A 15,541-nucleotide genomic window follows, 5' to 3' on the forward strand; every position below is an offset into this window, starting at 1 on the left:
CAACAGGATGAATGGAACATTGTCAAGTCCGTTTCTTTCATTATGTTTTGCACGATTTCAACATCGAACATTCTGCAGACCCATTCAACATTACATACCCGACGGCCGTACAGTCGTCACTCGACGCCTATGCTTCGTTCGCGCGTTTTGACCCTTCTGGGCGGTTCGTTGCAGCAGGAAGATCAGACGGCTCAGCAGTCATCTGGGACCTGGACACCAAGGCGGCCATCCGGCACCTCGAGGGTCATGTCAAGGGTGTCACTAGCGTAGAGTGCGTGGACGCTCGTTCCCGTTCCTTCTGGCCTTGTAAGTGTGTTCTCATTCGTGATTTTGCGGGGTGGCAGCTGGTCGCGTAACTCGCGCTACGTGCTGACCTCGTCGAAGGACTGGAACGTCATTATATGGGACCTTGCGTCGGACACCGAGCCTGTACGCCGCCAAGTACTGCGGTTCGACGCACCTGTTGTGTCGGCGTCGTTCCACCCTCGGAACAGGTATGACTGTACACCCGTCTCATGTATCATTTTCGAACTTACTTCGTTCCCCAGTAAAATTCTACTCGTGTTATTGGGAAGCGGAGAGGCGTACGTTGTTGACCTCCGTAGAGAATACAGAGGCCGCTTCGAGTTGTGTGAAGTACAAGACGACAGCGACGAGGAGGGGCAAATGAGCAAACAAAGGTCCGCCAGCAATTCCTACCAAACAATATAGACCTAATACGCTATTTCTAGATCCGCAATGACAGTAGCTCGCTTTGACCCCTCTGGGAAACACGTATTTATTGGAACAACATCGGGCTCAATCCTCGTTTTCAATACACGCACCAAATCGGTGAGCTTGCTCCCCAATCTGTGTGGTCATTTCTCAACCTCGTAAATAGATGGTAGCACGTCACAAAATATCTGGTGCAGGAATTATGCGAGGTCTTGACTTTACAAAGAGTGGACGGTAGGTTTGTGAGAAACGGAGGGACTAGATGCATGAACTAAATCAGACGTTCTGCGAAGCCGCCTAGTCACAAACTCGTCGGACCGCACTCTCAGACAGTTCAACGTACCCTCGTATGCCCCTCCGACGGCAGATCGAGAGTATATCGAGCAGGAGCTCGAGCCAACACACCGCTTCAACGACCCCATCAACAAAACAGCGTGGCACGCCATGTCGTATAGCCCTGATGGCGAGTGGCTAGCAGGTGGTGCGTTTCAGATTATTTCGCATTTTTTTCTCGGCCTTGTTATCCGATCGTCTGATCGTACAGGTGCTGCCGATAATGCGGCTCACAAGATATACATATGGGATATATCTAACGAGGGCCAATTTGCCAGCGCGTTAGATGGTGGTCGCGAGCCGCTTCTATACCTTCACGTACGATCATCTTCCTTCCCCGTGTATTCCTTGATTTTCACTTGCAGAGATAGTGGCACCCACACAAACCCGCAATTGCGTCTACGACGAACCAAGGCAACATCCTCATATGGCACTGCCCGACACCTGAGCGGTGGGGTGCATTCGCTGGCGGATTTGAAGAAGTAGACGAGAACGTCGAGTACGAGGAGCGAGAGGAAGAATTTGACATAGTGCGCTCCGTCACTCGAGCTTGCACAGCAACTACTCAGTATTTCTTCTTGTATCTGTAGGAAGAAGAGAGCGAGCTCGCGCTGCGCAAGATGAAAGCAGAGGAGCAGGAAGTAGACATCGACGGATTGACCGATGATAAAGACGAGGTAGCGAGAAGGAATGAATTGCAGAGGAATGATGAGGACGATGAGGATGTTGCGTGGGCGACGGAAGAACCGGACGAGGACATCTCTGACTGGAGGATGCGAATACAAGTTGAGGACGAGTCGGACACTGCGATATAGGATTAAAAGCCGTCGCATAGTATATTCTCGAGAGGACCAGCGGCAGGAGCGGCTGTACCATGGACACTGCATGAAAGTGCGATTGATTGGCGAATTCTTGTACACGTACGAGCGGTTATGAAGTAACCGAAAGAATACGTCTTCCACAGTGCGTACCACTGATATAGTCCTGAGGATAGCATATCCACGGCAGGCCATTTCATCCCACTCAAAACCCTACGCCTTGGCCTGTCCAATCTCCGAAGAGAAGACTGATGCTCTCTCCGTTGTGAGTCCTGCGAATGCTCTCCGCGATCGTCGGGCTCACGTCTATGGTGACCAACTTTGCGCACCCGACCGAGTGCTGTTCCTGCGGTATGGTGTTGGTAACCTGTCGTCGTGCATGAATATATGGCTCCAAAGAACTTGAGACAGCCAGCGTACCACAAGCTCCTCTATGGGAAGCTCTTGGATCGCGTTCATATTGGTCTCGGACAACAATCCTATCCAGCCAAACCAGGAATGAATTTCAACGCAGGGGCAGGAAAGAAAACTGCGCTGGAGGTGAGACACACCATGTGAAATGAGGGCGTAAACCTTCTCTGCTCCATTCTCCTTAAGTGAGCGAGCAGCGAGGATGAGCGTAACCCCGCTATCTATCATATCGTCTACGAGTATAGCAACCTAGCTAGTGTGAGTGCACTGCATTGGAGTCAGATGAAGGTGATACCTTGCCGCGAACGTCGCCTACAAGAACCTCCATTTTTTCAGGCGATTTAGCTGAATTCCCGGTTCGCTCTCGGTGAATCAAGGCAAATTCAACACCCAGCTTATCTGCAATTGCTGTAACTCTTCATAGGATTAACCAAGTATAAGGGGAACATGGTGTGCGATCTCTACCTTTTTGCACCGCCCGCATCTGGACTCACGATGATGCCGTTTTTCCAATCCTCTATGTGCCTCTTGATGTATGCAATCATCAGGGGTTCGGAGTACAAATTGTCCACAGGGAAATCAAAAAAACCCTGAATTTGGCTAGCATGGAGATCCATTGTGATGACATGGTCGCATCCTGCAACCGCCAGCATGTTCGCAACGAGCTTCGCAGTGATGGGTGCACGAGACTTGTCCTTCTTGTCCATCCTCGCATACGGAAAGCACGGGATAACCGCGGTAATGCGTCTCGCAGACGACCCCTTGCAGGCAGAGATGAGGATGAGGAGCTCCATCAGGTTGTCGTTGACATCGCTGCATCCGGACTGGATGATGAACACGTCCTCGTCGCGGACAGATTCCGATATTGTGACGCCAATTTCGCCATTCGAAAACTTTTTGACCTTGCAGGGTGTCAAGGGCACGTTGAGCCTAAGTAGCACAGTGGTGAATTACCGCCCACACACTCCTGCGTGGCTGCCGCAGGAAAACTTGAAGCTGCCTCACCGCTCGGCCACCGCATGGGCGAGCTCGGGGTGACTGTTCCCTGAGGAAAATTTACACTATTAGTCCAAATATACGGCAGACTGTGAATGGAGGACGAACCCGTCAATATCCTTACAGAATTACCGCGAAGCATTATGATGACAGCGTCGGGAGAAGACTATTGTATAGACCTTGAATCCGAAGTGAAGGTACAATATGTATAGTCCTCTATGCAAGGAGTAGGGACACAAGAAAGAGTGGGAGTTCTCTGTGCTCGGCGCAGTGTGGGTGGATCCAAGATCTCTTGTCGATCGCGCACGTGTGTCGCCAGACTTCTGCAAGGATTGTGGCGGTACAGTGACTCTCGTCCTGGCGCACATCCGCACATCCATTGGAGGTTCTGCAAGGACAGTCAAAAATTCCAAGCTTGGTTGCAATAGAGCCGGTAAAGAGAAACCTATTTGTCCATCATTATTGACAAGACTCTCCATTGACAGGCTGCGGTGCAGAAGTCAAAGCTCTGAGGGACAGCCAGAATGTATATTATAAGAGTAGCATGTACTAAGTATCTCTGCTCAACATCTCCAATTTTACACGACGAACGAGTGAGACACAATGAGCTATCGAATATGAGATATATCGAAATGACTCCCGTAGGCGGGAAATTGTGTAAAGAGACCCGCGCGAGTTCAGAAGTTGCGATGATGTGCAACAATATACGTTCCTTTGATAGCAAGCCCACAACAGAGAAGGACTTTCGGGTACCTAGCCAATAGCTCGCCTTGATGTCAGATGTTTCGAAGACTGATGGAAATTGAACAACTAGATGATAGCCACACCTTTGATCAAATTGAGGAGGGTCATATAAGACTCGCCCACTAGAACACGAGACACCAGAGACTAACTGCCACCTCGACAAATGATGAATTTGCGCTCACTACAAAGTAACCATTTGCAGACAAAACAAGGTCTACATTTGCTGCAGTGACAAATTCAATTGGCCAATTCAAATTGAGTTCCTATTCAGTTCTATTTACATATGCAAAACTTTGTCAATAAATTTGTACGGGCGACAAATGGTGACATTGTAAGGCTGACAAAACTTACATTCACTCAGCGACACAATTCCGGGAGGGTTTCAAGTGAGACACTGACACTTGATTCCTCTGAACAGATAGGACATAAACGAGGCCATTGAGCTTTCTGTAAGCACCTTCGCCTTCATCGCCGACTACGCTCGCTTGATGGCGGTAATACACACCAATGCCCTAAGCAGCGCAATCCACCCTTGGAACCCTCGCCGAGTAGGCTGGTCACACGCGGTCGAATAGAAAGCCAAGCAGAACACAGATGGCCAATTAAACAGTGGGAAGACAATGATATTGAAGTTCAACAAGTATGCAAGAGGTAGTGAGGGTCAACTTTGAAGGTCCGAGGGTCGACGAACAGAGCGATGCTTCAAAGTTTCGCCTTCTCGTCGCTAGGACTCTGGACTCGAGGATACCACTAGTACTACCACCGCAGACAGGAGATAGCATTGATGAAGTAGAATCAAGCTGAAGAGTTTTCTGCCTAGACAGATACCACCCATAAGCTGCTTAATGCAGCATCACCATGCTGAGATACACAATAGAGTCCGGGAGAAAGCAGCGAATCATCGAGTTATCGTATCACAGCCCGGGTAATGTCAATTAGCTCATATCAACCGGAGAGAGCCAAGAACGCACCTTATCCGCTCCGAAAACCGCCACATCACGCATCGATTTCACAGTACACGCACCTTCATGCATGGTGGCTTCCCAGGTGATGCTACCACTATCGCAACACACAGTAGAGAACGTTCGACGCTAGAGGTTCTATCTCAGGGATGTACCAGCCCGCACGGAGGTTTGTTGAGCACATGCCTGGAATACGCGGAATTCCGTAAGCACTCACTTCCCCGCACGCCGCCGTTCATTAGAGCTCCACCCTCATGCCCAGGGCTGGGTTCGCGAATAGAGCAAGGCCAATGGCGACAATGTTTTCCACACGTGCGTTGCGAGAAGCTCCTAATGAAGGTAACCTTCATCCATATCACGACGGGATTCGGATATGCCACAGGCCGCGGTGCTGGCACGACCATTGCTGCAAGCATGGGAGTATCAATGCGATCTGCTGGAATTTTCTGACTTTGACTTTTGAAAGCGGTTCGTTTGAGATGTCCTGAAGCCGGGAGAGCGTCGCGCTGAAGTCGCGTGATAGACAGATCTTATCTTATCAGAGTTGATAATTTCGGATGTATCCTGCAGATCTCCTTCTCGAAGATCTTCGATCGCGATCGCGTCTGACATCATGACGACTTTGCACCAACTTGCAGGCATATTCAGCTCTCGCTCTGACGGACATGTTGGAAATCTCGCAGAATCGAAGTGAATCGATGCCATCGACCGGCGAGACCGCTGGCACAATTTGGGCGATGTTTAAATACACTCTGATGTTGACGAGTGTGATCACTGCCTCTTCAACTATCAGCATTATCGCGGCTATTGTAAAACCGCCTTTTACCAAATCGAACATGCTATGACTCACCACCCTGATGGCTCGCTCTTGCAGCGTCTGTTCTGTTCTCTATTCCATTTTTTAGTCTTTGATGTGTTTGCTCCTCATAGCAGTGAGAACACCGCCACATGCCGCCCACTGTGCGTCGGCGTACACACAACAGATACGTATGTTCACATCAGATCCCGAGCGTAAACAGGTGAAGTCGGCAGATTGTGACAGACCTTGTTCGTCGAAACCGGGGGCAGTGGACATATCGCATACAGGCCGCCATAAGCACATTTGCAACGTGGCTTCTTGATCAGGCTCCCGCCTTCCGCGCGCCCACTCTTCGATGGAACGAAGAACGTGGTTCCTGCGCGGCGGCCCCACAGCTCGACCTGCAGCAGTGCACGGCGCCGAAAGTGGCACGGTCCTGGATCCCGGCGCCGAGTTGATAATTTTCCGTCTATAATTGCTGGTACTTATATGTTGAACAGCGTGTGCGCGATATCAATTTTGGACTTCAATTTGAATGTGTGGAAGCATTCAGCGGTATCCGCAGGGTGCAATGCATAGAAGTTTGTATAGATACAAGTACTGCGTGTGAGCAGAATGTGAGGACCTGTTGAATGGTTCGCGGAAATGGATCACTCACCACGGCCCTGGTGACGTCTTCTGGAAGACAGAATTTGAAGCTATACCACCAGTTTCATGTCACAGATAGGGAAATTGATAGGCAGGGAACAGGGTATGCGACCACGAACGTGTTGATGTGATTGCAATGCTGGTTGGAAGCGGAATGGACTCCGAGCTCGCGACGGTTAGCACGACGGAACTCACGTAGATTAGCTTCGATAAGTGCGTCAGCGCCTGTGAACGAGGAACAAACCCGGGGGTATCACCCAGTGCAGACGCCAGTTGAGACGCTAGGTATCCAAAACCTACTCAGGACGATTGCAAGAGCTTGGAAGGAGGACGTCGGAAAAGCTTCTAGGCTGAGGATTGTGGCGGCCTGGCTGACGCTTTGGGCTGACGCAGCGCGCCCGCGTGGAGCGAGGCGTGCGTTCTGTGGCTGACAATGCTTGTTTCCCCTCCGTCATCGACACCGTCCTCAGCCCACTTTTTGACGTCGTCCCTGACGATGCCCAAGCCAACTCTCATACAATCTCTACTCGGAAGACCTTCTCAAACTTATTCTTTTCCTCAACAGAAGGAGTACCACTCTTCGAAGCACGAGCTGATTCGCATAGCTACCACACGCACAGAATGCCACGAAGCTCCTGGGGCATCACTGCTTCCGGGCCTTCCTCCCACAAGCTCTGTCAGCCCCTCTGTTCTGTCTGAACACGTCTCTGCTCAGGTTGTGCCGAATTCTGACGTCCACTCCCCGCCCCGGACGTTCCAAGGGTCCACTAGGTCCGTTCACTTCCAGAAAGAGCGCACAACGGATTCTGATGTGAGTACCGCACCTCGTTACTCCATCTTGCCTATTCTGGGTAGCCACTTACTATCGTATTTTTGTTGTGATGTTCTGTCCGTGATAAAGCTTCTTCCCAAACGATCCCTTATCCGCCAAATCGCCTCTTTTCACACTGCACCTCCGGCGCAACATGGACATACTTCTTACTTAAACCCACTACAATATTTCCGGACAGACCGACACCAGGTCGACTTCACTCGTACCGCCGAGCTCGCCCTCGACGGCGATGCAGCAGAGGACGACATGTTCTACACTCCTCGCTCCTCGACGTATTCTTCCCCACGTGCGTCTCGTAGCTCCACACTCCTGCTGCTCGACTCCCATGCCCTTGCCAACGCCCTTCTTCCTCTCCATTCCGCAGCGGCACCCCCGGAACTGGATACAACGGTGGCGACGCCTGTCTCTCGCACCCCGTCCGACTCCTCTCTCTCCTCCCACGCCTCTTCGTCGACGGACCACGACGAGGCTGGGTCTTCGTTCTCATCGTCATGCGCGACGACATCAACGCGCATTACCACACCGCTCAGTTCCGACCATGGTGCGCTCAAGCCAGGCGAGGACGTGGTAGAGACCGTAGCCATTTCAACAAGTCCGCAGCGCTCACCATCGCCTCATCGGTCTGCGCCGTCTCCGAGTCCAATCAATCAACCAGCGCAGCAACCCGAGGAAGCTGTGCAGTCCACAACCACAACGGCCTCACAAACAGTATCGCTGGTGTCTGATTCTCCCGCTAGGAGTGAGTCGCCTGTGAGGCTAAGGCCTTTATCTATATCGTCGTTGCCTTCCTGCAATAATATGGAGGGCGACGCCATGGCTACTCGTCGTCGTTCACAGGTAGAGGCTCGTATGACCATGTACACTGATGAGGACTGGGCCAACGAAGTGAAGATGTCCACGGCAAAGATGACTTCTACGAACACATCGTCCCCGCGGCGCATGTCGCGTCCGCTTCATCCTGACCTCCTTCCTCCTATCCCTACCGGTTCACCGACAGGAACGTCGCACTTTCTGGAGCCGCCGACCACTTTCCCACAGGCAACTCCCCGGCCCGGTGCGCGCTCACGATCGAAAGCCGACCGCTCAAGCAGACATTCGCACCGTCAGTCGCGCGGACGTATGTCTGCATTGTGGGAGGAAGACGAAAGCGAGTACAGTACGGCTCCGAGCAGCTGTGAGCCGAGTCGTGCCCCGACTCCTGTACATTTCACGGAGTCACTAAGCTCGTTGACCCCGTCTTCCACTGCGCCGTCCTCGCCAGGGCCGCTCCATCCCCTCTTCCTGTCTAATACTAACCCCATGGACAAGTATATGCTGTCTGATGAGCAGTCGCAGTTGGATGAGTCACCTGATGCTATGCTGCAGGACTATGCCCGTTTGCGAGGACAGTTGCGCTCACGTCCTTCCTCGCCCGTGCGTTCCCCGCTCGTGCCCTCTGAATCATCTACCATGTCGTCTTCCCTTCCCACGTACTCCATCCCGACGCCCTTCCCAGGGTCCGTGTCGAATAGTCCGCCTACGGGATACACGAGTCTCACCCTCCCACGTGCCAACTATGCAAACGAGACGGGCAAAGCAATGAGAGACGGTAAGGTCGACCTCGTGCGCGCGGGCGTCGCGCAGAGCAGTATGGCTACCATTGAGGTTGTCCGTGGAGCTAGTCTCGCCGTGCGGTCCCGCCCTGGGAACCGTCGCGGCTTTTCGCTGACCCTGTCATTTGGATTGAAGGGGAAGAAGCCAGAGCGCCGGCGTAGCGTGAACAGGAAAGAGAGTATGACGCCGGCCCATTTGCGCAGCACGCTTCCACTTCCTGTGGCTTTTACTTCGCACCTTCCGCCGCCGTCATTTTGCCCGCCATCACATGTACTTGTGCAGGTGTTTGCGGTGGCCTTGGACGGTCTTGATTCGTTGTTGGTCCAGGAGAAGATTGACGACGGTTCAGGTGGGGCATCTGCAGGCTCCTTGAGGAAGGGACGAGCTGGGTTTATTCCTGGACGTAGTTTTGTTGGACGCGCAATGGAGTGTGGATTCGAGGTGAAGGATGAAGTGTGTAAGAGGGGTGAGTGGGTTGTTGGATTATTGGACGTGCGGAAGGTGGTTACGCTTTCCCTTGATTCTCGGTCTAAAGTATGCTGACGGAGACGTTCCTGGCAGTGCGGTGCCCTTGCCGAGTTCATTCTTGTCGAGCGGCACAGAGTGTTCCGTTCTCCTCAGCCGTGTGCTCGCCCCATCACACTCTTTCCACCGCGTCGCCGGAAGCATACTCGCAGTATGTCGTTGCCCTCACAGCAGCATCCTACATTCACTCCGTCGCCACTCGTCCCACCCGCTCCTCTTTCGCTTGAGGAACTCGCTCTACTTCCGCTCATCGGCCTCTCTGCACACCGTGCTGTGCGTTCGTTCGCTGATGTGCTTTCAACGCCCAGGACGCGTGACCTCGAGTCGCGTCCGCGGATGCTCATCCTCCAAGGCCACGACGGGCCCGGTTGCTTGGCACTCCAGCTACTGGCGCGAAAAGGAGTTCGAGTGTCTGTTCAAGTCCCTGAGTCCGCTGTGTGTGATATTCTGGAAAGTTCGACGGAGGGAACGTCTCAAGATGAGTCTCGTATAGAGAGGGTGGAGACACGCATCCGTGATTGGGGTGCTGAGGAGGTCTGTGTTGGGACGCCCGTGGAGGTGCTCCAGCGTTTTGCGGACGAGTGCCGGTCATTCGATGCCGTCCTGGACACAGTGGGCGGCGTAGCGATTTGGGAGGCGGCCCAGAGAATGCTGCTACTAAGCCCCTCAGCCGCGACCGCCCGACATGCGTCGAAATCGTCTCCGGCTTTTTCTGTGTTACAAGCACACCCAGATGCACCCGAGAAGACATCGAAGTTCAGTCCATCACAAGCGCAATTCACTACACTTGTCGGAGACACGCCAAACCGCGCCATCCCGAAGGCACAGGACAACTTAAAGTCGGGCTTCCGTTCTCTCCGCCGTGCCATCACCACCAGTAGTCAAGGCAAAACCGCCCCCATCAAGGTCCTTAATGACGGCAAGAAGAGTGTGAAGCGGACTGTGGGTTACACGTGGGTGAGCGTGGCGGCGGATGTGGATTTCGAAGGCGAAGATGTGCGCGACACGTTAGCTGCAGTGGTCGCCATGGTCGAAGAGGGTGTGATGCGCCCATGGGCAGGCCTCGGAGACCCGGAGGACCAGGATACGAAGGTATTGCCCCTTGAAAGGGCGCCGGAAGTCTTCCGGAGGGATGCAGCTGGTCCTCTGGGTGTCCTCAAGGATGGAGGAACTTGTGTCGTGAAGATCAGCGATTAATCATGGATCCACCGTGGTCCTCATTGCATGGATATTGTTTGGTTACTTCATTTTCGCATGGTTCAAAATGCGTATTGCGGGTTACTACCTTGGCTGCAGACGCTACGACCGTGGACACTTCATTAAGTTGCGTGGATATCGGCTTGCATACTTACTCACACGGTTCCCCAGCATTCTCACTGCATACGCATATAGCCTTCCTCACCTCCCGCATTTCCTGATTTATACCCACCAGTCGCCCGATAGACAATGACGGTAGACGGTAATGAAACCTCCACGACTAATGTAATTAATCTTATGCATCGTAATGTAGGAACGGATTTGTCCCGTCAGAAGAACTTCTTGAAATCATACACCTCCTCGCCCTCGCGAGGTGCCGTGTTTTTGGATGAGGAATTTGCTACCTTCTGTGATACAGCATGACGAGCAGTCTTTTTCATGGCGTGTTTCGTTTTGCTTGCCTTGTCCACGGCGACGGCGGCCTTGGATTTCACGACGGGTTTATCCTCGGCAGATTTCGATCGAGCCTCCAGCGTAGTGGTTCGTGAACCTTTCGCACCCGCTGCTGCACGAGCCTGCTTGGTCCCCTTGGGTTCCGCAGAGAAAGCCACTTTTTTCAGTGGTCGAGGTGGAGGTGTTGAGATCTTGGTGACACCTCGTTTCCGCTTGCCGCTCGGGCGCACCGGTGCGTCATCCGAGTCTTCATCTTCGTCCTCGTCAACATCTCCACCACCGCTCTCCTGGTCTTCATCCTCTTCGTCAACACCTCCAGATACATCTTCGTCCAATTCATCTTCGTCTTCCTCCTCGTCACCTTCATTACCATCCTCATCGTCAGAGACCATCCAGGATGCATCCAGGACAACCTTTCGTGTCTCCACTGGGCCCGCTGTCATCTTGATCGCACCCCCTGCTCTGCGCATCTCTTTCAGTGTGAATAGCCTGGACACAACCTCCTCGTCTTTCGCGTACACCTCCGCAGGCGCAGTATCGGAAGCGGATGTAGGAGCCGGAGAAGCAGGCATCGTGTATCGAAGGAACTTGCCGGTGCTCCAGTCTCGCAAGACAATGCGAGAAGCACCCGAGAGATCGAGGACACCACCCTGGGAACGAGGCACAGTGAGAGTGCTGCGTGCCGATTGTCGTGCGAGAGACACACACCTTCTTGATTAGCCCGTTTGAACGAGCAACACCTGATAGGAAGGCATTTGTGTCTCTGTCTGCAAAAGCCGGAAGGTTGTAAAATAGCATAATGTCTTCGCGATCGGAACGAGAAACAATTGCAGCGACTAAAACATGGAGTAGCCGTTAGAAAGGCGAATGACTGTTTTCTGTAATTCACGTACCGACTGGCACAGGATTTTTCAAACGTTCAATCCTGCCCCTGCTCCTTACCAAGATGTCCTGCGCACGAATCTTTTCAGTTGTCTCCCGACTATCGTCTGGTACAGGATGCCATGATACTCCTGGAGTGTCAATGAGTCGAATTTGTTTTCCTTCAAACTCGATCTCCACTTCTTGAGGATGCGTCGTTGTGGTCGATCCTTCCAGTGCAGTCGAATTTACAGTGTATATAACCAAAGCCGCCCTCTTTAGTAGGGAATTAATAACTGAGCTTTTACCCACCTGAAATAATGTCAACGCATGATTTATTCAGAGAAAAGGCATTGGCTTACATTCGCGACTCCAACGACCGCGACCACGAGAGGTTTTTCATCTTGTTTTTGCTGCGCCCACGATCCTAGACAGCTGAGGATAGCGTCGACACCCCATGCATCGTCCACGGGATCCTTGGCCTTTCCTCTGCTCGATGGTTCCACTGCCTTGGGGAGAAATGCCGAGGCAGAGCGGAAGAGTACAGTAGGGCATTGGCCACGGAGAGTAGCAACCCAAGATACGATCGCCTCCCGAGGGCAGGCATCTGAGAGAACACTGTTTCAGGCACTATGCGATTGAGTGCGAAAATATCACACACCGACTTTGTTGAGCACAAGTAGCATCTTCTTCTCTCCCGCTATTTCCTCAATGTGTGTGCTCCTATAAGGCAGCGGATCTCGAGCATCCAGCACCTGAATGACGACGTCCGCAATATCGAGCACGGTCTTCAGGTCAGACAGGTCTCTGTTGATGAGGACGGGGACGTCTTCTTCGACATCTTTCGCGTCAACTTGCAAGGCCTTCTCCTTTCCGCTGGAAGTTTTTGTCGCCCCTCCGGTCACTGCGCTCACTCCGTCGAAGGCTACCTCAGACTCGGCGTCAGACCCGTTCTCAGAGGAAATCTTCGCCTTTGCAGACTTCTTCTCTGCTTTCCGACGCTCCTTCTCTTCCACAGCCTTAGGTACAACCGCAACCGTCAGAGGTGAAAATATACTCATGGCTAGATACGCACCCGTCTCCGCTCTTCCGCAACCTCCGCAAGGATCTGGTCCTTGTACGGGAAGTTGTTCGGGATTCCAAGGTCCTTTGGATGTTCTGAGGTGTACGAGAAACGGCTGAGATGATCACGTATAATGCAGAAACGTGGTGCGTACTTGTTTTCCACTGAGTGATTTTCTTCGCGTCCTTCTTCCTCTTCTTTCTCGTCTCGGCGGCCTTGTGCTTGATCTTCTCGCGTTGGTTAGTAGAACCGCGCTTACTCGGCTCTGATACATCGGATCAGACACAACATATCCACATGAAGGACAGCAACTGACTTTTGCGAATCCGAGGCATAGTGGAGATGTGAAAGCGGAAGCGCCGGCCTGAGAGCTTCGCGGACGACTTCTGCTAAAAGCGGCGAAATCTCCATGCGCAGAAGATCTATCGCGAAATATATGTTACGAGCCCCTACGAGTGCGAAAGACGCTGTACCGGCAATATCATGTTATAGCGACTCATGATCAAGTGCTTAAACACCGTTCAAAAGCGACTGAATATATATTGGAGGTTCGCAACATGCTACAACCAAACTAGCTACAGCGAATACCACAATTAAAACTCACCTGCAGCTGTTGGCGTGGCACGTACCACACCACGCTGCCCAAATCGCCGACGGCTATCGTCCTGCCAAAGGTATGCGTCCACGGAACAATGCGCAACAAAGGACGCCCAAACCGTGTAAGAATAGCAAAAGAATGGGCCACGCGCGCTCCCCGGACCCACAAGCGTCTTCACGCCTTGTTCGACACTTTGGATTTTACATCGGTGCATCTTGTGGTCTCCTTGGAAACAACTTCAAATAATTCCAACTTGGCAGCTTGCCTTCCTGGCCAGACGAGCTTTGCAACGCTATACCGATTTCACGGAGCATCTTCGACGCCTAACCAGCTGTCAGTACAGTAGAAGAACGACATTACCGCAATTGCGAAGGCTGTGCATTTGTTCTCTCCAAAAGCGGTATACGTTGACAACAATAGCGACCTGAGGCGCCGCGGAACATGGCTACCATGCGTACGTTCATTCACGGAAGCGCCTTCCTTGCACTTGCAACTTGCAACTATTTCAACGTAGTCGTAGGAGAGCGAACGAGATTACAAGACATTGGAGGCGGTACGGAAAGCAAACTTGACAACTTGGGTTTTCTTTTGTGCTATTGAGAACGTGGAGGAATGGAGACCAGGAGGCAAAATGAAAACTTGAGGAAATTGGCTGCACTTGCGGTGGAAGACCGCGACGCTCTTCATCACTTGGACTGTTCAGCCTTCGCCTGTGATCTGCCCGATTGACTGCCATTTCCATGAACTGACACATTCCGTGCCCAGACGCGCAGCTCGCCAAAACATTTACCAACGAGAAGTATCTCCGTTGGTAGGAGGCAGCGCACTGGAGGAGGCGTCATAATCCCGCACGCGAGTGGGGCTGCTGCCTTTAGGAGGGCTCCTAGAATAGCTCCTGCGCCTCCTGTAATCCGGCGAATAGCGGCTGCGAGGAGGGGGGCTGCGACGGTCGCGCCAGTCACGAGAGTCCCTCCCATAATTGTCACGATCCCTATCGTCGCGCCGCGCGTAGGGATCACGATCACGGCGAGAGTCGCGGACTGGGTCCCGGTAGTCATCATACCTGTCGTCCCGAAAATCGCGGCTTGGATACGCATCCCGGCCACGTCGGCGACGATGTCCCATATACTCGCCGGGCGTGGGCGCATGGGGACGGTCGGTCACGGAATAGTCGACACGGATTCGACGACCATTTAGATCCTAGAATACAAGTCAATCTCCGCTAGATGGTGACGAAAGATCACAGAAATTTACCACACCATTCAACTCCTTAATGCACCTAGAGGCTTCATCAACGGTGGACATGGTGATGAAACCAAACCCGCGAGAGCGGTCGGACTGCTAAGTACGTTAAGACAAAGGTACGCACAGAGGAGAAAGAGCAACTGACTCTCTGATCATAGACAATGACAACTTTTTCGACACGGCCGAAGCGACTGAACTCATCGTCGAGGTCGCGTTCCGTAGTACGGATACTCAAGCCGAATACCCCGAGCACATTCGAGGGATTGGGCGCCTGCTTCGCCAGGTAAGCATACTCGAACAATGCGAAAACACAGCAGCACGAACAATTGGTGCATGGGCCGGGCGACGAGGAGCTGGCGACCTGCGGAAGCTTGAAGGGGGGCCAGCTCCCCTCACAGGGCTGCGAGAGCGAGAGCGGCCACGAGGAGGAGGGAGGTCGCGGTCCCTCGGATCTACTGCGGGGGCAGGGGCTGCGGGAGGTGCGTCGTTGTACGCGTCCGAGTAAGGGTCGACGGGAGGGGCAACGTTGTCTCCGTACTGTTCAACATTCATGAAGACGACGAGGTTAGTAATGCCGTTGACGACGAGGAGAACGACGACAGCGACAAAGGGGGACGCGTACGCACCATGGTGGTTGGTTTTTGCGAGAGGTGTGTGGCGTTGTTTGGCTGTGCGGGACTGTAATTCGACCTCCGCGAAGTGGCGTGAAACTCTATCTTCAGAACGTACACAGTTTTTCAGCCACAGCT

General features: G+C 52.8%; 5 protein-coding genes across 5 annotated transcripts; 2 read left to right on the forward strand and 3 right to left on the reverse strand.

Annotated features, from left to right (window-relative positions):
- Window positions 1-7: 7 nt before the first annotated feature.
- On the forward strand, window positions 8-1,862 carry SCP_0203240 (Set1 complex component swd1; the record flags this gene model as incomplete). Its single annotated transcript, XM_027754239.1, has 10 exons — window positions 8-26; window positions 79-271; window positions 345-494; window positions 549-680; window positions 732-831; window positions 881-948; window positions 1,008-1,195; window positions 1,259-1,365; window positions 1,419-1,577; window positions 1,638-1,862. 10 exons carry the CDS (start codon window positions 8-10, stop codon window positions 1,860-1,862), a joined length of 1,341 nt encoding a protein of 446 aa, XP_027610040.1.
- Window positions 1,863-2,070: 208 nt separating this feature from the next.
- Window positions 2,071-3,414, reverse strand: SCP_0203250 (Ribose-phosphate pyrophosphokinase 2; the record flags this gene model as incomplete). Its single annotated transcript, XM_027754240.1, has 7 exons — window positions 2,071-2,232; window positions 2,286-2,344; window positions 2,417-2,525; window positions 2,572-2,692; window positions 2,742-3,206; window positions 3,282-3,321; window positions 3,381-3,414. The coding sequence occupies 7 exons, from the start codon at window positions 3,412-3,414 to the stop codon at window positions 2,071-2,073; spliced, it is 990 nt and encodes a 329-aa protein (XP_027610041.1).
- A 3,507-nt stretch (window positions 3,415-6,921) lies between these two features.
- Window positions 6,922-10,572, forward strand: SCP_0203260 (hypothetical protein; the record flags this gene model as incomplete). The annotated part of the gene is made up of 3 exons (XM_027754241.1): window positions 6,922-7,236; window positions 7,327-9,351; window positions 9,412-10,572. 3 exons carry the CDS (start codon window positions 6,922-6,924, stop codon window positions 10,570-10,572), a joined length of 3,501 nt encoding a protein of 1,166 aa, XP_027610042.1.
- Window positions 10,573-10,901: 329 nt separating this feature from the next.
- On the reverse strand, window positions 10,902-13,284 carry SCP_0203270 (Nuclear GTP-binding protein; the record flags this gene model as incomplete). The annotated part of the gene is made up of 8 exons (XM_027754242.1): window positions 10,902-11,675; window positions 11,734-11,861; window positions 11,919-12,198; window positions 12,249-12,493; window positions 12,548-12,905; window positions 12,962-13,044; window positions 13,104-13,214; window positions 13,266-13,284. The coding sequence occupies 8 exons, from the start codon at window positions 13,282-13,284 to the stop codon at window positions 10,902-10,904; spliced, it is 1,998 nt and encodes a 665-aa protein (XP_027610043.1).
- A 1,049-nt stretch (window positions 13,285-14,333) lies between these two features.
- SCP_0203280 (Transformer-2 beta) lies at window positions 14,334-15,421 on the reverse strand (the record flags this gene model as incomplete). Its single annotated transcript, XM_027754243.1, has 5 exons — window positions 14,334-14,747; window positions 14,802-14,885; window positions 14,938-15,063; window positions 15,117-15,329; window positions 15,419-15,421. 5 exons carry the CDS (start codon window positions 15,419-15,421, stop codon window positions 14,334-14,336), a joined length of 840 nt encoding a protein of 279 aa, XP_027610044.1.
- Between the last annotated feature and the right edge of the window lie 120 nt (window positions 15,422-15,541).

This window comes from Sparassis crispa (genome assembly GCF_003851025.1).
Source record: "Sparassis crispa DNA, contig_000001F, whole genome shotgun sequence".
Taxonomy (NCBI): domain Eukaryota; kingdom Fungi; phylum Basidiomycota; class Agaricomycetes; order Polyporales; family Sparassidaceae; genus Sparassis; species Sparassis crispa.